Below are 26,505 nucleotides of genomic sequence, written 5' to 3' on the forward strand. Positions count from 1 at the left end.
TAATCATCAGCGCCGTTCGGATCCGGCGTTAAACTGTAGGTTCTCTACGAAAGTATATTGAAGAAGAGAAATCACTTCGGTTTATTTAATATCCCAGGGTATCACTATGGCCAGGAAATCATGGCCAAATTGATCACCAATGTCCGGGGGATCGAATAAGGCACATGAAGAAGAACTAAGGGTACTTTCCAGCAAGGACACAGTCAGACACAGTGAATCATTACATCCTTGTTGTTTTATTAAACAAGGATGAAATGATTCCCTGTGTAACACTTGTGTCCTTCCTGGAAAGCACTCTAAATGTGTTCTCTGCGCCCCGAGGAGGATAAACACTATTCTTAACGAATGGTACTGTGGCCTATGGTCCCATATAGTGAACCGAAAATGTATCGCCGGATACTGTTGACTTCGTACTTGTGTGCAACGAAACTCCGATAGAAATGTAACGTAAATGCAAGGACTATTATTAGCACTGGTATCAACACTATACAGGCTGACCAGGCAGCGACCTGTGAAAAGTCGTAGAACTTCACCCAGGGGAATTCAAAAAATCCTGCAAAGACTGATCACATTAAGTGAAACACTTTGCATATATCCGTACAGCACAGAAGCTTTCAGCAATATTGCTGGAACGTTTACAATGTTATTGCAATATTGCTTGAACGTTACAATGTTGTTACATGTTGCTGGAATAATCCGTGCTATATGAATGTTTTCATTTATCGTCAAAATAAAATATCTCGAGTGGTATCATGTATCTGAATATCACGTACCGAGTCGTTGCTTCTTGATATTTCGTTCCTTATTTTTACGGCAGTTACAATACTTGAATAGTAGTGTACTTGAGAGTAATGTACTTGGCGTGCTAAAAAATGATAAGCGAAATTGCTATCTATTTAAGAAAAATATCAACTTTTTTTTGTGTATCGGCGATGGCCAATTCATATAGCAGAACATATTAGATATAATGTCTATCTAATATAAAGTCACAACACTTAATAAATATAAAATCTATCGCGATTTTTTTTTCTCGTATAAGCACATTTTTCGAAAGATAAGTACATTCGGGTACATAGACAGTCATGTCACCTGTCGATAATTCAGGCTATTATATATCGCTTTTTGCGCTGTATACGATGATAACATGCGAAAGGATCTGGTAATAGCCTTAAAGTATACTATTCTTCCTACGCTTTAAGTCGCAATGCGAATGAAGGAATGTATTTTGTGCCTACATATACAACGATGTTATCGAACTTCGTATTCCTCATGAAGTCGACACGATGCTTTTATAACGCGTGCATCGTGCAGATGAGCGGAGTCTCATCACGCTTATACTAATTTACATCACAGAGAAACACGCGTATAAAAAAAGAAGAGGAAGATCCTTATTTGTTGACCGAATCTTCGCAACATCTGTAGCGCGTATGTGCCGATGTGTGTGAAGAAAACGATTGTCATGTTCTTCAAGTAGTTCACGTCGAAAGACATTCCTGGCAAAATTCTTCGAGAAACATCGCAAGCGCTTGTCGCAGCACGTTGTCTCGGAAAAGATCTCTGCCTCTTTGTCTCTATCTCTCTTTCTTGCGGTGTTCCGCGGAGCGGAAATTCTTTTGTCGCGTTCGATTCGCGTATCCAATTTTGGCGGCATGAACAATCGCAGAGACCGATTCATACGATATGCGTTACTCCGGTCTGCAAAAGATTCACGCCATTTCTGCCCTCCACATCCGTGGACTCGATCTGTTCCTTGAGTAACTCGAGTTCTCGTATACCGGATACCGTGACTTCGTACTTGTGTGCAACTAGACTCCGATAGAAATGTATCGCAAACGCAAGGAAGATTATTAGCACTGGTATTAACACTATACAGGCTGACCAGGCAGCGACCTGCGAAAAGTCATAAAATTTCACCCAGCAAAGTATCGCGATCTCCAGCAGAAACAGAAGGAGGCCTAGCAGCGTGGAAAAGGCCCACGCGACCTCGATGTACCAATGCAGACGCTCGTGCGGCGATTCATGTACAAGGCTTATGCTATGCAGATTGCAAACAGCTTCGATATTCGGCAGTATACAAGTGGATATCATCAGCGCCAACATGTGCACAGCTACGAGCAAGGTCGTGCACACGGCGAAGGCGATCAGCATCTCCGGTGGAACATGTGTTTCGGGATTCAGCTGCACCTCTACCATGGCGACCTGTGGACAATAACTGTTGAATCTTGGAAATTACCTCAGCGCATTTGTCATCGGAACATCACTAAGAAACGCGAACTATCGTTAACTCTACGTGACTCTTGCGTGGTTTTTTTTTTTTAAACATCATTACTCGTGTAAGATATTTCTGACCCAAACGTTATATACGTCGATTTTCATTATTCTCTTTGATGACTTACAATTAAATAAAGATTGATAATATTCTATACTTCTTCAGAGAAATAAATGCAAAAATTGTTTTTAAATTGTGCAACAATTTGCGCCAAATATAATAATGTATATAAAAGCATATATTTAACGACTTGACAATACAACTTGATAAGCGATTTGATGTTCTGAAAAAACTACGCGAGTAATAAAAAATTAATAAATGTCAAATAAATGTCAAAAACGCAATCTGATTCCACCAGCTCGCCACGAGATTAGAAAAAAGCACAACAAAATTTATTAAAAAATAAATAAAACTGAGTTGCTTTCGAAGATACTTAAATATTTAACATTTCATATTTAAAATAAGTATTACAATTTTATACGCGCAGGTGGATATTTTTTATTTGCACGATATCTGCTGTTAGAGAAACATTCGCGTTGATGAGTTCAAACCGAAAACAATACAAATCGCTTCCGGAATTATGTTTTTCAGTTCACAGAGGTTTTTTTTTCATTCCCGTGTAATGGTTACAAAACCAAACGATACAATCTATTACGGTTAGCTCGATTAATTAATCGCGGAGGATGCGAACGCGCGTCGATTTGTGAACATAGTAGATTGTGATAAAAACTTATCGCGCCGCTGTATCCGACGAAGGACAGTATTCGCTTCCGCGAATAACATTTTCTTACCATAGCGAAACCGGAGAGAAGGGCTGATGTTTTACTGGACGCCTTGAGTTTCGCGCGACTCAGTTGTAGTTTTCTCCAGGACAAATAGCCCGGTGTATGAAGGCCATCCCCCGCTTGTGACATTGTCGACTGTGACGAACAAAGAAACGCAGAGATAACAAATTAGTTTACATTTCGGATGGAAGGGCGCAATCGTAGGAAGAGATACGTGATCGCGTTCTTATTGTCTCACAGAGGGACGGGAAGAAAGGATGCCATAAAGCGCCTGCGACACTTGATCTCACAATCTTACGGGGAATAAACTCTTCGTGGAAGCTTAAGCGCGAGTAAGAAAGAGAGGCACGTACCAGAGATCGATGGCAACGTCGGTGCCAATGGGAGAACTTGCCAAAAGTCCCGCAGTAGTAGGACAAAAAACCAATGGATGCTGAACGAAACAAATAATAAGGAAAATTAATGAAAATTAATGAAAATGTAAAAACGAAAACGCGGTGGCTGATATATGTTACGGCGAGATCGACTGCGTCTTGCGGGAGGTCTGGTGGGCGTGAGGACGAAGAACACGTGCACACACACATTTACTCGTTTATATATATACACACAAATTATACATGGAGACATTGCGTGCGAGGGAGCACTTGCGCTGATGCATGCATTAACGAGAGACTTTAACATCGTGACTCGTTGTTTCACATATTCTTCGGGAAGATGTTGCTCAATTTAATTTACGATCGCCGATCTTCGCGCGATTGAGATTTCCGGTTGGGCGGAATGTTAGCGGGATGTTAAATAGAGAGGATAATGAAAAAGTATGATATAACCTGGATGAAAACTGCACGAAAAAAGTATACACAGAAAATAATCCGTGTGAACGATAGACATCGTAAAATATTGCGGCGTAAAGTATTACTTTACAAGCGCATCTTGTCACAAAATGTACAGAATGAATGCTTTCGAAATTTTCTCGATTCTTTTAGCGTTTCGTATAATCTTCACTTTCATGATCGGATTTAAATATTAATAAATATGACATCAGGAAATACCAAATTTAGGATATACGATTAAATATTATTTTTTCTACCTACGTCATGATATGTCATCGTGTCTTGATACGTCTTGAAAAATAATAACTGACAAGCGAAAAAGAAATCCGTTGTCACACGATACTATCTTTTGTTTGTTTAAAGCTAAGAAAGAGATATATGTATTCAATGTCAATCTGTATATTTCAACAACTCGATGTACACAAGCAAACACACTTCCAACATTTGCACTTACTTGCGAGTTGACAACACATATATATATATACAAAATCCAAAACCTAAAAAAGGCTTTTTTTTCAAAAACTATTTTTGAGATGTTTTATGTACTGATTTGGATTTTGTAAAATTGTGGTTGTGTAAAATTTGGTTGTGTAAAATTGCTTCGACTTATACACAACATATCACAGATTATTCACATTTCTTCCGTTTTTTTTTTCATAAAGAATAAACAGGCGATTATAAACACGTGATCAGCATACGGCAAAGCACACATTACGTATATCAATAAGTAAAAAAAAAAGAGGATGCATACATAATGAGAATGTCGCATATCTTGCATCATTATTTGCAGATACGTATGTTTATCTAATTTTGTACCGTTAATCGCAATAAGCTCATATAATAACCAAACATGCACTTCCTGAAGAAGTAAACGTACATAAATTTTCTTGTAACAACAAAGATTAATTAACCAGCATTATTTAAAAGCTACATTTTACACCTTAATGTACAAACATATCAGTAATATCGGAAATATTATTTTGTTCATTCGATGAAACATTTTACTATAAATTGCGAATATAAAGGTAACTATTCGCGCAGCGTGCAAAGAAAAAAAAAAAAAGAGAAATACAATATTACGGCGATATCGTTACGAACGACATCCGGATAATTATCAGTACGTAACACACATGCAGAATGAAGAATTGAAGAATATGTGATAATTGCGCGTTCAAAGTCAAATATAACAACAGTGTTCGAAAAAATAGCATATAATCTGTAAGTAAAAAGGATTTAAAAAAAACACGCATTTGTCATCTATGAATAAGATTAATCACAGTAAAGCTGACGGTATCGCATCGACGCTCAATCGACCAATCGCATGATTAAATTTGAAATACATTTTGTTTTAAATGTTAAAACAAATTGGATATTGAAATAATTCACTAGTTATTGTGTACCGATATCAACAATATTTCTGTTTTTATAAAATCACAATGCTACAATTTAATTATACCGGTATTGAACGACGAACACGAAAAATTTTTGACATCTGTAACTATAAATACATGTTACTATAATTATGATTATTACTACTGTAATAATAATAATAGCTATGTATATATTATATGTAGTAGTCCAAAAGAATATTTAACTAAGTAATTGTGATTATTTTATGATAATAATTACAGTAATTATAGTCTACACTATAATAATTATAGTCATTTTCAGTCAACAATATGTATTTGTTAATAGAACTATGTACATATTGTAGTTAAAAATTTCTGCTTTAAAGCGGAGTTAAAAATATTATTACGAATACGAAGAAAACAGATCTATTATTACGGACTCAATAGAAACAGTTCTACGTGCCAGAATCATGAGAAATCTAATGTATATTGATCCTGCTACGATCTTGCTACCGAACGTTTCAATTTTTCGTAATACATCGGAAATTACAATTTTTTAATGCAAAAAATGTATATTAGATACTTATATAAATTAAAAAATTGAGCTTATCTCGTTTTTTCTCTCTTTCCATTTTTGTAATACGCAATAAAAGTTTACAAGATTTAATATGTTATTTTACGTAGTAATGAAGAATAAAAAATAATTGAACATTTTTATGTAAGCAGAAATAAATCTATTGGTTAAAAATAACAAACATAATAATACTACCAAATCTTAATAATTTCTAGTAATACGCAAATATTGTGAAACGTGTTACGTTTAAAAGTAAAATTCTCCTAAATTAGAAACATTTGTTGTTTATTACACATAGTAAATTGGAAGAATTAATAAACATTTAAAACTTAATAATTATTTCATTCATCTCTCTTATTATCGACTTCTTTAACCCACTCTGTATAATAAACAATAAACAATATTAATTTGAGAAAATTTTACTTTTACACATATAAAATAGTGTTTCTCAATATTCCCTAATGATAGAGATAAATACAAATTGAAATGGTAAATAGATAATTGTAAATAATTAATTTGAAAAAGTTATAAATACTCCATATAAAATCACAGAAATAGAAAATGTTTTATTTAAATGTTGCAAACATAAAATAAACGTTCACTATTTATATCATAAATATATCTCACACATATATCATTATTTTGTATATGTATTTGAAACTTAAAATTTCAATACGTGTGCTAACAGATTATTCTCAGAGAATACGAGAGAAATAAAGTCTTTAACATTCCAATCACGTTATCGTGTAAACTTCCCAGCAATAATAAAAAAATCAATTAACTCGAATCAATTGGCGAGTACCGGGAGCGAGAATAATAATGATACAATGGAAAGCAAAATGAGATATAGGTAGTCAAAGTGGTAACAGCACAGAATAAACGGAGGAGGGAAAAAGACGCATATACTAAACGCGACAGGCACGTACTCGTGGAGTGGATGAAGAAGAAAGGATCTCTGCCGTGGAGAAGGATCAGCTAAGGCAAGTCTACCGACCTGACAGTGATCGTGGAACGGTTTGTGAAAGCAGTGGCCGTCAGCGTTGCGCAGGTGTTCGTGCACCACGTGTACGTGGGTCGGCAAGTGCGATGAGGGGGGCAGTACCGCTCCGCTGCTCTCCGCGCCAAACAATGAATTTCGTCCGGTGCTGGTCGACCATACGGACATCAGGCTCGATCCTTGCGCTGCTCTGTCCGGAGCTGTAATGAAACCAGACTGGATAAGAAGATTTCCCGATCACGCGATCGCACATAACGGAGGTGCGACCCTTTAAAAAATGGAGTACCAAGAATAAATAAAAATAAAAGCAGAATATAAAAAAATGTACATTTATTCAAATTACAAGATCAAAGATATGCGAATCGAGATGTGACATTTTTATTTGAGATATCTATTTTTTTCCTGACTGGATATAATAGATATAATTGTTTTGTTTCTCAAGTATAGTGGCTAATAAAAAAGTAGCGTTTAAAGTTTATTAAGCTCTAAGAGGAGACAAGAGATTTGTATGGTTTAATTGACAAAAGTGAATTTATCAGGCAAAGGAAGGAATAAGTATAATTCTCTGTTTAAATATTATTTACTACTAAATTCAAAATGTAAAAAATTAATTTGTTATATAAAATTTGTTAAAAATATTTTGTTTTACAGATTTGGAATCTAAAAAAAATATTTAGAAAATTATTACAAAACGGTAGCAACATAAATAAAAGCAATTTTTACGTAAAATTGAAGTTTTACATTTATACGGTTGTTACCATTATGTAATAACATTTTTTAATGATCTATTTTAAGTTCCATGTAAAGAGCAAAGTGTTGTGAAGAAAATGACTAGATAACTAACAGATTAGTTCCTCAAAATTTACGCCATCGTGGTAAAGTACAAAGCATCAACATTTTTAGTCCTTTGTCTTCAGTAATATAAAAAACTTCATATATATTTTTAATAAATTTTGAATTACATACTAATTTTCTACATCTTATATACATCTACTAGATAATAAACAACACCTAAACGTAGATTTGTATCTATTTATTTTTTTTAAACAAATTTTCAAATTTCACCTTTAATTTGATTTCCTTTCTTAAATTTTGGAAGTTACGCTTTATTATAGAAGTTTTGTATTTTTTAATAAATATTTTCTTATGTATAAAAATACAATATACAGAGAGAAGCCCAAAAATTACGAATGAAAATGCCATAACCAAAAAGGTTCTTGAAAAAATAAGTTAAAAAGGTATTCCCCATTTTTTGTTTTACACAATAGTTTTTGAGGTATAAAAGTTCAAAATTGACCAATTACAGATTACGAATAAATGGTTGTCTGTCCGTGAGTCGCACATCGATAGCGTTAACAGTAAGGACTTCCCATTTAGTTACAAACATCATTCTATCTTCTTCAGAGAGTAACAAAGATAGGATACACTTATGTTGACTTGTGTCGGTTTATGCCACCAAATGGAAACCACTTATTGGTGACTCACAAACAAACAGCTGTTTAACCGTAATCTGTAATTAGCGAATTTTAAATTTTTATATCGTGAAAACTACATGGAACAAAAAATGACAAATATTTAAACTTATTTTTTCGAAAACCTTGTGGTATTTTGATTCGCGAAAATCGAAACACCCTATACATATATTATACATATGTATAAATATATAATTTTTGGAATTTATGTATCTATTTTATTTCATCATTTTAATTTTATATGGCAGAAATAACGCTACCTCGTAGAGGAACTCAAGAATGTCTCTCTCTTTTTATTTAAAATCATTAATCTTGATTATTTTCATTTTTATTTCTCTAAAGTCTAAGCGGCCATTCTTAACGACAGACGACGGTAAACAGGCGCTGAAGGAAATAAAATATAAAAATATCGTTCATATAACTCAATGCTGTTAACATGTGGATTCCGGTATCCTCCGCTTTCGATTTCGTGACATCAATTTGACACGAAGTTACAATAAAATCAAAATGCATGAGATGCCGAAGTGTTCTACACTTTATAGTGCGCCAAGGAATGCAATTAGAATTAGATATGTCTATATATGTGTATATGTCCTTGATTCACTCGCTATTTCGCGATCGTTAATTTCGTCCGCTATGCCAGGCCTCGAGTTCGGCACTGAATCTCAGCTGATTTATCTTTTTAGATAAAGGTTTTCTTACGATCGTACATTCACGTGTCTAGGAGACCTTAAAGAAAAATATATAATGGTAAGAATTATAAAGGTAATAACCATACAAATTTTATACCTAGAGCAAATATATACTTTCTAAATTTTTTGGAGTAGAATGTCACTTTAACGAACGAAAATTAACCAATTTAAAAAATTTAAAGAGTGGTTCAATTATCGATATTTAACAGTGAGATTTCAGTCTTCAGAGTAATTCACTCTAAAAATTTTAGAGAGTACTTAAATAAATTATTTTATAGTTATATAGCAACTATAAAATAATTTATTCAACTATGGACATTAATTCTACATATCAAACTTTTATGATAGTGTCAGCTTTATAATTGCTAATATATTTTTCTTTAAATGAGCTTGAACAAAGACTCAATTAATATGTATGCTGTCACACAAGAATTTGATATAATTATTTTTTAATTTATCTGTGGAGATATGATAAAAGAAGAAGAACGCAGTGGAGATTTATCAATGGTGGAGTATCACAAAGTAAAATAATAGAATGCGAAACGCGACATACCACTTAATTTGCTTTAACGAACGTGTCAATTGAACAAATCACGCGACTCGTACGCGTTGTTGGCCTATCATACCGATTACAGCAATGCCGGAGCGATCGAAAATCCGCGACGTAATACGTTAGAGGCCGGTGAACGTCTCGATGAATTAATGCGCTTGTCTCCATGTACACGTTCTTGTAACACGCGCGCAAGGTCGAAAAATGTGATGCACGTTCGCCGGAAAGCGGTCTGGGTCAAACCAGTGCAGCGAGCTGAAAAGGATCGCCGATCTGAAAGTGTGATTAGTTGGAGCAGAAATAATCAGAGCGTACCGAGAGATGCGGCCTCTTGGCAAAATAATACAAAGTCTCTCCTAACTTACGAATTCTAATCATATTAAAAAGAAGAAACATGAACGAAATGTTTTACATTTTACGTGTATTCTCTTCTTTTTCTCCATCATATCCTTTTTATATTTTATTTCTAGCTTGTGGTATTTATTTCGATTTTTAAAAAAAGAACAATAATTAATCTTCCTCTTCATTCTAAAAACAAAAGATAAAGTATACTAATATATTGAATTGATAAATTATACTGATGTGAATAAAGTAGAAACTGCAATTTCCTTTTTTGTTCTTCAATATTGATTGTTCGTCGAAAGTTTCGCAATAACTGATAATTAATGAAAATTTATATCAATAAATGGTACGAAGAAATACGGAATTATATTAATTAATTTTATCATAAAGTTATGCTTTTTCTCATAATTTCGTATACTTATGTTTCTCATTTTTTTATTTTTTAACAATAAGATATAAGCACGTGCACAATTATTTTGTTTACGGAATAACAATACAGGGAGAGATAGCAAAAAATACAAAATAGATCTGATGTGATCGCGGCCGTTATATTCTTTTATAGGTATCCGATTGTTTTCCATGGTAGTTATAGCCAGGCAATATTATAGTTTATAAACACGTTTTTCATCGCCCAGGGGGATTACAATTTTAAACGCTGATTCATTTAAAATGGTTTGTACATTTGCATCTCTCGCACCGACAATGATAATCACCCTTAGTATTCATAATCATTCTACTCTGTCGCCGTTGTACACAACGATGTAATCGATACCTTAATATATTCATTCAATGAAGAATTAAATTACATAAGCAACAAGTATAAAAATTATGTAATATTTGCAACAAAAACATTCGTATATACTGAAAAAAAGATACTTAAAAATTTATTTGTGAAAAATAATTCACTGTAATATATATATATATATATGTATAAATCACCTATTTTAAAAATACTAATTAATATAAGGCTCTGTAAGTATAAAACAATAGAACCTTATTACTAATTATTATTTTTATTATATCAAAACTTACACTAATTATATAAATTATATTTGTGTTATTATAATTTACATTTATATCTATAAATTAGATTTTTTATTATTTTTACAGAGATACTTGGAAAATATTTGAGGAATTTGCTTTAGATTTTCTTTCAAATATTCTATTATTTTATTCAAAACATAATAAAGACGGTTACATTACATACGTTTCGATGCCGATCGGATCATCTTCAATGTTGCATGCAATAGTAACATACAAATGTATGTAATATAACCGTTTTTATTATGTTTTGAATTAAACCTTTTTATCACATAACTGGCTCTGAGCCCTTCGACTTTATTTTTATTTTATACTGATAGAGCCTTATTATTACTTATTACTATTATTTTCTATTTTATAATATTTCCTTCCGAAGTCAGTAATGATTTTACAATACTATACTAAAAACAAAATGTGACTAAATCAACAAGAATGACTTGGTGAGATGTCCAGAACTTCTATTTAGTCCCACCAAAATGCCATTCTTATTGGACTTATTTTTTGATTTAGGTAATCAGAACATTTTTCTCATATAGTGTTAATAAATATATGCTCTCTAAATCCTTTGGAGTAGAGTCTTATTCTACAGACTGAAAATTGAACCAGTCTTAAAAAAAAATGGCTCAACCTTTTTTTAAGAATGAGATTTCATTCTTCAGACCGATATTCGCTCTAAAAATATTAAAAAGTGAGTAATTAAAACACAAAGTAAAAACGCCAGCGACATATGTGATAACCCTAACAATCCGTATTCTTTTTCTCTTCTTCCTGTACTATTCTTCCTCCTTTTTTGGCATCGCAGATACGCAGACATCGGCACTTTGACCCACGATCGTTGATTACGCCACTGGTATCATCCTAACATACAACAAATCGCGATATATGTAACTCTGCCGTCTAGACGGCGGCGAATTGGCCGCGGAGGACAAACATAGAAGCGGCGGCTACGGTCGGGATTTGCGGCCAGTGCGAATCTACCGGGCCGATCGAAAATCTCTTCATCTCCTCGCGAAAACTATAAAGATATTATCGCGTTGTCACCATCGTTGTGGCGAATACCGGCGTCGTTATAACCGTCGTGCCAATATCACTAAAAATACAGAATCTGAAAAGCATACTTTTATTACGATCCCGCCGTTGTGACTCGCGTACGGAATTAAATCGCGATTAATAACGTAGACGCAGACTCAGCATCAATGACACACGATCGTCGTTCACTCACAACGAACAAAGATTATCCTCACGGCTATAAACTCCTTCCGCGAACGCGCAATCGATGATAACGCGGAAATCGCCCGTGACGGTCATGCATTCGTAAATATCAGTGTGACAAAATGAATCGGGATAAGCGAGAGGAGGTAACTTAAAGTGTCCATTCAAAAATTACCATTCTCGGGACGCGGATCGGCGAACGTTGCGAAATCATGATGAATGAATGAACTGAATGAAGGCTCGACACGCTGATCCCTTTCTCGATGATTGCCTCGCTTTCTTCGGAGGCTAACGCGTCATTGGTCCACGTCGGAACACGGTGAAAACACTTCGACACACACGCGCGTTCAAAACTTGGAGCGCGCGCTCGCGTACCCACCAGCGAAAAGATTCACAACGGACAAGTACGAAAGGACACCGACCAGCGCACTGATGAACGAGCACAACGCGGCAACCCGGAGCGACCGGCGGCGGGCGAGACAACACAACGCCGAGCGCTGCCGAGGCGGGCCGAGTATCGCCGAGCGCCGCCGAGACCGATCGAGGATCGCCGAACAGTCAGCCGTTCGGCGACGAGTCAAGTGCGCGCGAACGGTTTAATTACGGCGACATGCGTTCTCGATAAGCAGGAAACATTTTGGGTACATTTCAGCAACATTGTAGCAATTACAACGTTACTACGACGTTGTTAAAATGTTCCAAAATGTTTCTTGCTTACTGGATTGGTGCCAGGAAAACTCTATGTTTATATAGTTTCTTACATTGAAGACTGTTTTAAGTATAAATGTCACGAACCAATCGAAAGGCCTTATTAGCATCTTAAGATTTAGTAATTAACACGATCTAGAAATAAGAACAGGCTATGAATATATCAGCCTGTAATATACTGGAGCAAGTCATCGAGGAGTGGAGGTGTCTCAATTCGTAAACGAGACACGTGCAAAAATGCAAAGGTAGTAGACTGTTTTTTTTTATCATTTGCTAGTATTATTTTACTATCATAAGTAAAAAAAAAAAGACCAGTATTTACCTTCCTTCTTTCTGTCGTATTTTCTATAACTTTATATAGGAAGATTCTAATATATTATAGAGATCTGGTTGGAGCTGGTTGAAACCATCGAAGATTGGAGAAGACATTGTTAAGGATGTATCTAACATACAGTCCCTACTAAAAGTTTGAAGATAAAAATCTGTTACTATTTACATTTTCTGTATACATAAAAAGTATCTTATAAAAACTATATGTATAAACAGTTGTGTGACTAACATTATATTTTTAATCAACAACTTTTTATAGTTCATTTACTGTATTTGTGTTATTATTTTTTTATTCTTATGATACTTCAACTTAAAAAACGATAACAAATATGTCAATTTTTTAGGAAAAATTCTTTAAGCATTTAAAATGGTTTATGCAAAGTTTCATTGTGAGAGATTCACTGATTATTCCGTAAATAAATAAATAAGTAAATTTTTTCGTATTTCTTTATTTACAGACTAACTAGTGAATTGCAATAAGACATTGCATAAACCATCTTGAATTAAAAAAAAATTAAGACTTATCATTTTTTAAGTTAAAATGTATAACAATAAAATAATAACAAATACATACAATACATAAACTACAAAAAGTTATTGTAGAATAAAAATACAATGTTATTCATACAACTATTTCGTATCTATAGGGTTTTCATACTTATTTTTATATAAAAAATGTAAATATCAATACACTTAACTTCCAATTTTTTATAAAGACTGTATATCAGATACATCTTGAAGATTTCCAATATAGTACGATATAAAAGATTGCACGCGTAATAACCGTAAAGTAATCAGAGTTTCTTGACACGCGAGACTATAGAGAGAAAGAGAAAGAGAGAAAGACATTCATTCATGTACACTTATCTGCTAATAAACAATAATGTTTGAAAATAAACCATAACAATGTAAATGCGTGTAGGAATCTAAACTGGATATTCGTGTATCTTATTACATAAATTTTATTAGATATGCATTAAAAGAATAATTTAGATAATTTTTTAATGGATATTTAATAAAATTTGTAAAACACACAATATTACTCTGCAATGTAAGTTCTTACAGCATTTACATTAATTTATATTATATTTAGAACTTCATATTATATAATTTAGAATGTTTGGAAACTTGCTCTTTCATCCTTGTCCAATTTTATAACAGTGGCATTATGGTATAATAAAAAGACATATTTAGAAAAAGAAAAATAAGATAAATTATTGTCATTGGTGTTTGACTAATCGTTTCCTTGACGATGGACCGTAGCAATGCTTTTGTTCGCGTTTCCATTGCTCAGTATTTTCCGTTCCAAGTAATACGTATACTTTATGTTTATCGCGCCTCTATTCTCGATATAACGTATTAATCTTTAGTGCACACATGATGATTTTTCGGTCTTTTATTATACACGATATATTTCCATTTTTATAAGTATACAAAAATTATTATACATGATTCTCACATATACTTTAACATTTTTTTAAGTATTTGTAGAGTATTTGTATATTTAAAAAAGGAAAGATTATTATTTAGTCAGGTGCTCCTAGTATTTCAAAGAAAAGAAATGCGTAGGATACGAATGACAATCATGCGTAAATATTAAGGGTTAATATATGTATATATATATATATATATATATATATATAGATAATATATAAAATAGCGACGTTCGTAAATAATATGCAATATTTAAAAAAAAAATTTAATATGCTGATTTTTCGCGTGAATTGAATAATACATTAAATAATAATTCATATAGTTTAAATAATAGCGAACATATAGATACAAATTATATGTAACTATCGCGAAAATAATGTACTTAGATTTGTAGTTTTAAATAGACATTCGTATTTTTGGAATGCTGGAAATAATAAAAAGAACAAAAATAAAGTGATTACTTCGCGCAATTACATTAGCATAGAAAAGAAATAATTTTCTTTTTTTATACAAATATAATATAATGCTCATGTGGATATATCGTTATGATTATGAAAACATGTTATTACTCGTAATGATGTAATGTTCCTGCAAAATACCACGTCGTGAGATTCATTCTATTATGTCACTTTGGAGCACTAAAAAAAGAAGAAAAAACAAAGGACAGATTTTTGCTTGCTAGACGGAATAGATAGAACATCACGAACATTATTATCCAGGAAAATGTCACGTTTGCGGAACTCACTACAGTTAAAACATAGAAATATCAGTGGACATGTAAATTCAATTCCTGTTATTACCTATATATACATATATTGCATCGCTCGAAAATTTTATCGTATGAATAAGATAGGAATATAGTAAATCAATATTAATTATATGAAAATAAGTACACAACTTATCTTATACATATTTTCCACTCATCGAGGGACTTTGATCAAACAAGTACTAGAATATTAATTTGAATTTAACATGTTTTTGTCATTACTTTAAATTGCCTTTATTACTATATTTATCTATTCATTTTTTCAAACAAAGTTTCAAATTTTAGTGATAAAATTTTATAATGCTATTTGTTTATCGCAAAATATATACATTACTTCAAAGTCTTTCCGACTTATATATTTTTCACAGTAAACGTTTTTATATAAATAGTCGACTTTTATGTAAATATTCGAATATTAAAAATTTAGTGAAATCGTTAATGCAAATTTAAATAAAACATAGAGAACTATAATATATCGTCACGCATTAACGATGTTATGTTTGACGCAAATTAAATACACACACATGTATAAATCAATTTAATTAAATAAATTAGCTTTAATCGATTAATTTGCGATCATTTGTATAGCTCGAAATTCTGTGCATTTTAAAACGTTATACTTTATTGATGATGCATGTATATATTTCTACATAGAAATTACAAAACTGTATTTTTAAGTAGGTACGTGTGCGACGCCATCATATGCAATAAATTATATAAATGCGATATATTTTTGCGCAAATTACGCGAATTGCTTTTTGACGCGCACGTGTAAGCATAAATGCGCATTTATGTCATGTACGTGTGTCCGCTACTTTTATTTATCAGCTCTAACACATATAAAGTAAGAAAAAAATACGTCGTTATTGCTCCATTTTTTAAAACGATGTGTTTTCGTGACTCCTCACAATAATGCATGTCAGCATTCGCTTCCTATCCTGCAATGTTTCCTATAGAACGATATGCGTAGTTTGACTGAAAAAATTATTTTCAAAATAATTTTATTTTGCCGAGTTGATGGGCATTTCAACATTATAAAAGAGCTAGAAATATATTCTCAAGATTTCTGAGATATTTTTTTTTAAAAGATATATTTTTCGATCGACATTTCGCATCAATATTAAATACGTTTGAAAAATCAATGAAATTATGAATAAAAAAATAAAATTATATTGTATATCGAAAAAATTGAAATAATATACAAATTTAGTAAAGGCGAAAAGTTTGACCAATATTTTTTTCAATTTTATTTGGTAATTTTTTAGATTGTTATAACATTAGAGTGACTATTACAAAAAATCTTATTATTAAATATAATAAAATATATAAAGAATGCATTCTAAACTCATATAGTCTCAATGTATAGTCTATGTTAATTATTAATCTTCTCTCTTCGCACTTGTTTTTGTATTATATTTCTTTTTTCAAATATATCTTCACTACATATCAAATTCTCTTTATTCATTCACGCAATAGTTTTAGCTCAAACAACTGAATGGCTGATGACTACATAGCTAGAAACGTGAATAAAAAGACAAAAAAATTGTCTTTTTATCACTAGTTTAAATTTAGCAATTAAATGTACTATCTATTTCAAAGTGTTATTAGAATTTAGTAAAAGCATCGAAGGTTAAAAGTAAATTAAATATTTCGGTATATTCTTGATATACTAAAGCAAAATAATGAAACAAATAGGTGTAGGATCCTTCCGTATACATTATAACAAAAAAAGTATTTCGTGCTGTATGTATTATAATAGTTTAAGTAAAGTAATTTCGTGTATAATGTAACGTAATCTCTAAATTCTTCGGAGTGGAATCTCATTTTAAAAAGTGAAAATTGAGCTAGTCTTGAAAAAGAGTGACTCAATTTTCTATCTTTAAGAGTGAGATTTCACTCTTTAGAGCAAAATTCACTCTAAAAGTTTTAGAGAGTATACTTCGCGGACATACAGCGTTCCACTTTAATGTATCAGAAGAAATAGTCTCCAAATGTTCAACAGTGCCAGACATTCTGGAGGTAATTATAAGATGAGGAATAGAGAAAACGCGCCCACGTAATATGCGCGATACAGTTTTAGGAGAGTTATTCATCCATCGGTTAAAACATTCGCACTTCTCGTGCAAATAACCGATGCGAAACGGAATCTGTCAAATGGAAGCGTCGGCAGCAAAGTGGTCGTCTCGCCGCCACACTGTAAGAGTACGATAGGTAGTTCTATTTAGATATCTCGATGTGGCAGCCGTCCAGGATGCGGTCGCCTACACTGCGCCGTGAAGACGTGTTCGTTTGCCGCGACAGTCAGGGTCAGGGCATCTACGGCAGCCTAGTTACACTTAGCGCGGCCGATTTGATCTATTTAACACCTCATAACAAACGAAAGACCCAGATACACTCCTTGCAAATAAGGCACGTTCTTTATTACGTCTCACTTGATCTTGTCTTTGAAATAGATGGCTACAATGGCTTTCCTTTATTTTTTTAAATTAAGAAAGACTGTGGCAGGATAAAACTCAGAAAGGCTCCTACTCACTGCAGCTTGGATTGTGACATCAAGAGAGACAAAGATACAGAGAGATAAAGAAAATTCTTTTTTCGAATCATTGAAATTTCGCGATTTAAACGCTAAAGTGCATGCTTAATATTTAATCTACAACACGATTCGTAGACAGGTAGCAGGTAATCTGGATCCCTATTCTTGAAAAAAAAACATAAACAAAACAAAAACTAGGGAAATACTATAATAGGATCGTAAAGTAGGATTTCTTTTCAAGAATAGGGTTCTTGTGTAATTGATTATATTTAAATGTTTATATCTAAAAAATTACTGCTTGAAATAAAAATGTATACATAACATTTTTTTAATCTTTCGAAAACTTTCTTGCTGTAATATTTAATTAATTCGCGAATTTCGGAATATAGCCTGTATAAGTATTCTTCGTCAATATTTTCTTTAAATAAAATTATTTTTCTACTGAATAGTTATTTTATACATATTTTTAATGAACAAATAAAATTAAAGTTGAAGGATTTTTAATGAGAAAAGTGTCAAATATTATGACTTAAAACAGACAGACGAAACGTCTCAATCAGTGAATCATCGCAATGATTTCTAGATGATTTACTGTTCCAGATGATTTATGCTCTATTATAAATAAATTTCATAGATATACTACATGGCTGATGTTTTCTGTGAAAACCCGTCGAAGTCCGAATCAATAAACTGCGACGTCGTGAAATTCTTCCCACGCGAGATGATGGGGTCTTCAGCGAAAGAGGTCGAATACTATTAAATCCTGTTGATCTCTTGTAAAGATGATGATTCATGCATGTCACTTATGTCATCATTATTCTTAAATTTACATTTATAATACGCCGAATTGCTAAAAGATGGACCACAGGTTACATTCTTTTTTCGCCGAAAATGAGATGGCGTTTTACATACATTCTCTACAAATTGTCCTTGAATTATAATTATATCTTTATAAAAAAACCAGATATTTATCTAATCACTATAAATCAACGATGGAAATTTAATTCTTTTCTTTCTTCTTCGCACATCATTGAATTAATCGAGGAGAAATTAATTAATTCAATTAAGCGTTTTCTATCTTTCATCCATCGCCATCTCAAGGTAATCACATACAATGTAACGGCAATTCGTAATCTCGAGAATTGAGACCGAAAGAATAAATGATAATACTATAGCGAAGTTGTGTACAAGAGAAGTGCAATTGCGAAATGGAAATGGGTTCATTATAAATGCGGCTTGATATTTATTGTAGTCAAGTAATATCGTCTTAGAATTTTAATTAACGTCATCAGTTGTACGTATGTCTTTCTTCGTGTGAGATTTATTCGATACATATACTTTATTATTTAACTCAAGAATGCTTGGCTTTCGAAAACTGTCAGTCGAAAACAGAGTCGCTAGTTCTGGAGAATTACTGCAACCGCGGAAATGCGTTTCGATTCAAGTGCTATCTAATCGTATATTTTTTAAAGTGTTGCCGACTTATGTATTTCTCTTGTTTGTTCCGCATATTTAGACGATTCGTTCGTTCATCCTGACGCGCGTCCTTGATGACGTAGATGCAGACGTAGATGTCCGAGAGAGCTACGTCATTTTCGTCGGCATTGCATAATTGTTCGACTTTGTATAACTCTTATAAGACGGGATGGCTGTATCGACTTCTACAATTTCGGGAGCCATTGATTAAAGAAGAAAACGTGAGTACATTCATTGTTACGTTAGCAGCCCATTATTTGCGGTATCCTGTTTGTGCGATTTACGAGTAATTATACAAGCGGTGTTGTGACTGAAAAATCGGTTTCGTACACGTGCACTTCCGAGAATCTAGTTGCGATCCGTTTTGATTTCTTTCGAGGTCAATATCAAGGGAAACCCGGGAAAAATTAGTTAACGCCGTGATCAAGTAAGAGGAGAAACAAGTAACGATTTCAATTACCGAGTTTTATGCAAGTCACCGTGCTTCATAGCTATGAATAATTTTCTCGACTGTCGTGAAGTTATCCTCACTAAACTGGATATTATTATACTTATCATGTTGTTATCTTAGAAAACTTGTAAGACATTCTTATAAGACTATGTAAGACATTCAATAACCAAACATATATATACGCACTTTTTATATAGGTAGCGACAAAGCAAGGTAAACTAGAAAGATAACAGCAAGATAGTAAGTATTCACAACCAGGGATAATCTTTTCCTTTAACGGAAAATACGTATTTAATTCTTTAACAAGTGCAATTTAAACATCGCTAAAATAGAAATAATTGTACAAACAATATGTACATTAAACAAATTAAGCTAATCTTTGTAATGAGATAGTAAGATCGACAAAATGGTAAGCAGTAAAATAATAACGTTACTTCCAAAAATAGAATAAATAAAAAAGTAATTTCGAAACTGATAATCGCTGCGATTTTTCAAGATAAAAAAATTATTATTTTTATATGAGTTTTTAAAGAAAATGTCAATAAAATATGTATATGAGCCTTCATAGTTGTTAGTGCATAAATTATATAATTTTTACTTTAAAAGTAACGCAACTCAAATCATAATTTTCAAATTATTATGAGTTTGTACAAATTACGTATAAAAAATAAACTAACTTGACCTTACAATCCATCAAATAGCCACAATTGTGTCGTTCTTAAAATATTTTAGAAAATCCTGATATCTACAAAAGTAACGCATTTTGAGTTATGACATTTTTATAAACAAAAAAAGAATTTTCTACAGAGAACATTTAGAATTAAGATAGTTTTGGTGATCAAAGTTTGAAAAAAATATTCTTTTACTTTTAATTTAATCATTTTATCTAATGACAAGATGTTAGATATTTAAAGTAATGACACTTTGATGAAATATTCTATAGTTATAACTTTGTAAGATATCAAAATCGTTACAATCTAAGAATAGGTTTTTTAAAGATGGTTTTTTAAAGATTGTGTAACAAAAATGAAATTTGTTCACATTTTTGAGAGTATATTCTTTTTGCCAATAGTCAATAATTTTCTGTTAAATTAAAAAATAATTCTTCCGTTTTTCCGAAAAACTTAATTTTTTGAGTTGTGTCTTTTAAAGGAAGACTTTTAAAGGAACAATATATTCACATAAGCAATAAACATTTTACTTGTATTAGATTTATTCTTATAAAGTCGCAAATATTACTTAATTTATTTTAAAAGAACTTACGAGTGCCGATATCAATACGCCGACGAGTTTCCATGTTCATAAAGGTAAACAACCACGAAAATTAGGTCGCAATATTAGCAACTACGCACTCGGAATGTAAAATGCTTTGCGCGAGCACTAGTTCCTTCTATACCGAACATTGAGAACAAAACTAACAAGATTTTCGATGTGGTCTTGATGAGAGTTTTATTCTTTGCTATACATAGATACACTGAGAGAAAAGTTGCTAATTTCAAAAAGTATTAGATGATTTAACTAACTATGACGGTCAAGTAAATGTCTATTATTTTAACAATTCAAACAAATAACATATTTTAAATTACAAGATTTTGTTGACAGGAGTTGTTAAATATACTCACGTATATTTAACCAAGATACATAAATATACTTGAACTAAAAAAAATCACTGTAAACTAAACGTAATTAAATACGTTAACAACTTTTCTTCGTATATAGTGTACACAGAAGAACCGTATTCTACGCGGCGCTCGTTGCGTTTTTATTATCACGAGTAAACATTAGATATTATTCTTTTGATATTTATAGCACAGAAATCCGATTTATGTCGAGATACTGTATTCCACCATGCACGGTAGCGTTATTTCGACAAATAATGACGGGAGAGCCGGGAAACCGCTCACGAATCCAATGGGAAGAGCGACATATTCCCGTTAACACTCGCGGAATGCAGGAAAAGAACCGCTAGAACGGAAAGAGTGGAAAGCAGCGCGACAAACTCCGCAGTGTACGCGCTACGCTCACGAATGTCGACTGGCACGCTGCTCTCGAAAGGCTGTTCGTTCGGAGTATCGGTCGAAAAGCCACGGCCGTGTCAGCTGAGCGTGGAAAGCAACGGTACACCGGTTACAAGAAAACTGGAATCTCTCTCTCTCTTTCTAGCTATCTATCTTTGTTTCTCCCACGTATCGCTATCACGCGTCGTCGTGAGAGTGCACGACGATAGATCAGCACGCAGACTGACAAGGACCGATTAGTGTCGCGAGCTACTAATTATTTTACGATAAGCGTGTAATCAGACACGAGGCGTTCTAATAGATGATGTTAATATTATTGACAAATTTTGAAATTAACACGTGTCCTTTCTAGAAACTTATTATTAGAAAGGTAATGATTAATTGTATTTATTTCGCATTGAGAAAAATGTTGAAAATAAACGAAGATTCTGATTATACCAATAAGATTTTCGGTTATCTTAATTAGAGTAGTGGTAGATAGATTTAACTAGAAATTCGTCTATTTTCAACCAGAAATCCAATTAATTCAACCAGACGTTTTTCTCAATGTGAATGTTATTTAAAGTACTGTTCAGTGCTTTTATAGTATACAAACTAAATAATTAATCATTATTTTTAGTATTCCAGTATTAAAACTAAGTTTCTGTATATGTAAAGATTTTGATAAAGTATTTAAAAATTTAGACAGATATAGATCTGAAAATAATTTTGTTGGCCTATTAAAATAATTATATAGGAAACTCAAGCATGAGCAATTTTGCAAAAAGTTTTGATAAGCAACTATAGTTTCAATGTTCTACATAATTATTTTAATGATTCCGACAAAATTATTTTCAGATCTGTATCTATCTAGCTAATGGGTTAATTCTAAGCAGAATCGTAAAACTTGTAAAACCTTATGACTCGTATTCTAATTTTATGTATATGTATCTCGTAAGATATACGATTAGTAAATATCTACAATTTCTTGCAAATCCTATAGCTAGTAAGAAGCTACTTATAAGATATTGTATAAGGGTATAAGCACTTAAAGTTCTTATAAGTTTCACGAGAATATGTCACGAGCCTTACGATTCTGCTTAGAATATTTATTAGACATAAGATACTTTAGCAAAATTGTTTTTTCCATACATAATTGAATAAGCTGTCGATTTTTGATAATTTCTTGTATCTTCATTATTTTATTATTATTACTATATTTATAGAAATTGTATGTGATGTTTTGGGACAAGTAAAAAAAATTGTTTTGAGTCAACTGTATATGAGAATCAAAAATCTTAGTTAAGATTTTTTTATTAAGATACTAAAACTAGACTAAGATACTAAGATACTAAAACAATAGCATTTCGAAATTTTCTTGATTAATATCAACGGTCTCATTATATAAAACTTCAGTTTGATGTAGAATTAAGAAGGTCACTTTCTTTAAAAGATAAATTGATATTATTAAATTTAACATTAGGACCGCGCATTTAAATTCACCTAATCACGGTTTAAGATAAATCTGGCTTTTGAAGGAGGATTGTCATGGTAAAAGATAAAATTACTTGTAATTAATTATGATTATTTACAAAAATCTAAAGCTCTACGTGCAAATTAACTAGGAAAGAAAAATGATCAGATGAGTCAAAAATGACACGGTCGCGGTTTTAGTGTTAAAGAAGTTTTTATAAAAAAAATATCACAGTATCTCTGGAATAGTATTGTTATTTCTGCGCACGCAATTATTATTTAAATATCAAAGTTCAAGCTTTACATCAAAACACTGATAATTATATGTAGAAAAAAACGATTAGTCACTGAAAGAATAGTTGACAGCGTCAGGAACAAAATTTTTTATCTAAGTTGCGTGTGCAAATAAAGATTATCACATCACAGCTGAGATTGAAATTTAAAATCGGATATTTTTAAATAAATTATTTATTGTAATAAATGTTAGCAACTAAAAAATATATATATATATACTATTAATTGACGTGGAGAATTAACATGCGCGTGTTTGCGGCATCAAAATCTGAATTTATAGAGATTTAATCATTTCCAATGATTGATTCAATATGTATCAATAAACCATAATCTATCGTTAGTCATGAATAAAAATAGAAACGAGTTTCATGCATCAACTGAAGTTACATCGGCTTCAACTTAAAATATTATATTTTAATCTATGCGGAAATCTACGAATGCATTGATATTGCAGTTGACTAACGACAATTGCTATATGATAGCCATTGTATTTATCGATTTAAATTTTACAGAGAGAGTGTTTAATTTGACCCTTTTTTGTCGTTGCCTTTACCGATACCCTTTGTTCCACTCAATTAGCTTTTACGAGCCAAGTTAACGCACCATTAACATCGACAGCAATCGCTATTAACTGCTTCGACGCTTAAATATCGTTTTATTCAAAAGTTTTCGTAATAATGACTCTTTAATAATGTAATCTCTTTCAGAATAAAAATATCTCAAAAAAAAAGGAAAACAATTTTGTAAACGTTCCTCTAAACGTTTCTGCTCCAATTAATGTAATCTCTTTCAGAATAAAAATATCTCAAATAAAGGAAAACAATTTTGTAAACGTTCCTCGTTTTTGCTCTAATTAATTAATACTGATTAAAAACTTCTTATCTTAAATTAAAATATTTAAAAAAGAATGATAGAAATGGCAAGAAAAAATCACCGACAGTCTACTATTTTTGTAGAAGCAACGCTATGTGTTTTATCAATATTATGTCATCGAGGTGATTAATTGTAAGTGGAAGTAATTCTCGTGTAATTAAATCACATCGTTACTTAATCTGTTGAGTGTGTTTATGTTACTTTCTGATATGTATACAGACACTATTTAATCTCAATGTCAAGTTTATAAATTTCTGTGATGGTAGTGTGATTTTTTTTCTATATTGCGCGTTACAACAAAAATAGGAACACGTTCTCGCACGTGTATTCGTTCCGATTTATTTGATTCACAATTATATACGCGTGTTGAAAAGAAGAAATAACTCCTCCCCTCCTGCTCTTTTCTCCCATTCAAATTATTAAAAAATATAGTCAAAAAGATAATCAAATTATTAAATGTATACCTTCTATATGAAATTATATAAATATATTAAAGATGCAACCACCAAGGAATTTTAATCATGCTAAGCACATTAATAAATATTAAAAAAAAAATAAATACTAAACAATATTTTCTGAAATTTGAAGAAAAAAATTTATAATGTTTTAATGTTATAATAATAAAAAAAAATAGTAGTCAAAATTTGTATACAAATAAGAATAAATATCTCATAACTTTTTAAAAAAATGAATTGTTTAATACTAAATGTAGCAAAAAAATTAATATATTTAAAATTTATACAATCGTCTTTATATTTCGTTTCTCTATTATTTAATAATTCAGAAATCAATTTCGCTTCAATAAATTTAAAAAAAAAACTGGCAAAAACTTTTTAATTCTAATAAATTATATACCAAATAATAAGTTTCCATTATAAAATAAACTTGAACAATAAAATATAAAATAAAAGACGTCAATTACTAAAATTTGTTTTTTCGCCAATAGCGAAAGTCCAAATTTTAAAGTAACCTAAAACTGAAAGAATAAATTCATTCACATGAAATTTTCGCTAAACAGCAGTTTTATTTCGAATATATCGATGAAAATGTTAATTAAGCAAAAACTGATATAGCATACATATATATACTGTCTCTTTGTCCCTTTCTTTCTCGAAATGCATGTGTAAGTTTGCACGTAAATGGGACATCAATATTTGTCACATTCATGCTGAAATCGCGTAAACTCTACTACATTTACCCACGTCACATCAGTTTCGTGACAGCCGAAAGTCACCCATGCACCCAGCGACAATCCTTTTCCTAATTCCTCCAAATATCATTTAAAACACACGTTCAAAATTAATTACAAAAATATCTAAAATATTTCAACTATCATAACAGTACTAACCCAGTGATAAAAATTCAGAATCTATTTCAACACATACATATGGATCCTTCCCTCGTCACATACATATTTAACAGCGCGTTGTCAGTTACCAAAGAAACATAACCTATACAGTGAGGCGGTCGGCGAAGCTCCATTCGTTTCGCGAGCTACCTCGTTAATTGTCTTATCCATGATATCGTCGCAAATAAGACAAAGCACATATACGTATCATTTTAGAGCAAACCTGACTTACGTGAAGACTGCTGGCCCACGAACCTGCGTGGGTGAGCCGCGCGCCCTTGAAGTCAACGTATCGACCCTGTCACCGTGCGATTCGCTCGCTCTTTTTTCGCGGGGGATACGCCGGATGTGACGACGGAGTTCGACGGTGCCGATAGGACACGATCGCCCGATTTGCATGCTTCGTTATACGCGGTGTCCTACGCGAGGCACCTCAATCCGCCTCGCGAAAACGACTTGAGGCTCGCGAGAACTATGGGAACCGCGGGAATCACTGTCGCACTGCCACCACGTCGAGTTGCGTCACGTCGAACTTATTCGCGTCGCATACTCGCGTCGCGACCTTCCTTGTCATAAGTCGTAACCCCCGCGATCACCCTCCAATCGAACTCGCGATGTATACGCACACAACTGCGCGTTGTACTCATCGTATCGTTGTATATGGCCTTACGTTTGCAACTCGAAGTGCGTTTAGAAAAAGAAATTGTGC

General features: G+C 32.4%; 1 protein-coding gene across 3 annotated transcripts; it reads right to left on the reverse strand.

Annotated features, from left to right (window-relative positions):
* Positions 1 to 1,431: 1,431 nt before the first annotated feature.
* Positions 1,432 to 26,298, reverse strand: LOC108781633 (calcium release-activated calcium channel protein 1). Of its 3 annotated transcripts, none has more exons than XM_018549674.1 (4): positions 26,029 to 26,298; positions 6,802 to 7,004; positions 3,061 to 3,189; positions 1,432 to 2,199 (listed from the first exon to the last, which is right to left on the reverse strand). In XM_018549674.1, exons 2-4 carry the CDS (start codon positions 6,970 to 6,972, stop codon positions 1,672 to 1,674), a joined length of 828 nt encoding a protein of 275 aa, XP_018405176.1. In that variant the 5' UTR covers positions 6,973 to 7,004; positions 26,029 to 26,298; the 3' UTR covers positions 1,432 to 1,671. The 3 variants fall into 3 exon arrangements, with proteins under 3 accessions (XP_018405176.1, XP_018405167.1, XP_018405182.1); XM_018549665.1 differs by lacking the exon at positions 26,029 to 26,298 and adding an exon at positions 21,075 to 21,252; XM_018549680.1 differs by lacking the exon at positions 26,029 to 26,298 and adding an exon at positions 12,289 to 12,405.
* Between the last annotated feature and the right edge of the window lie 207 nt (positions 26,299 to 26,505).

Source organism: Cyphomyrmex costatus, unplaced genomic scaffold (assembly GCF_001594065.2).
Source record: "Cyphomyrmex costatus isolate MS0001 unplaced genomic scaffold, Ccosl1.0 scaffold123, whole genome shotgun sequence".
Classification (NCBI taxonomy): domain Eukaryota; kingdom Metazoa; phylum Arthropoda; class Insecta; order Hymenoptera; family Formicidae; genus Cyphomyrmex; species Cyphomyrmex costatus.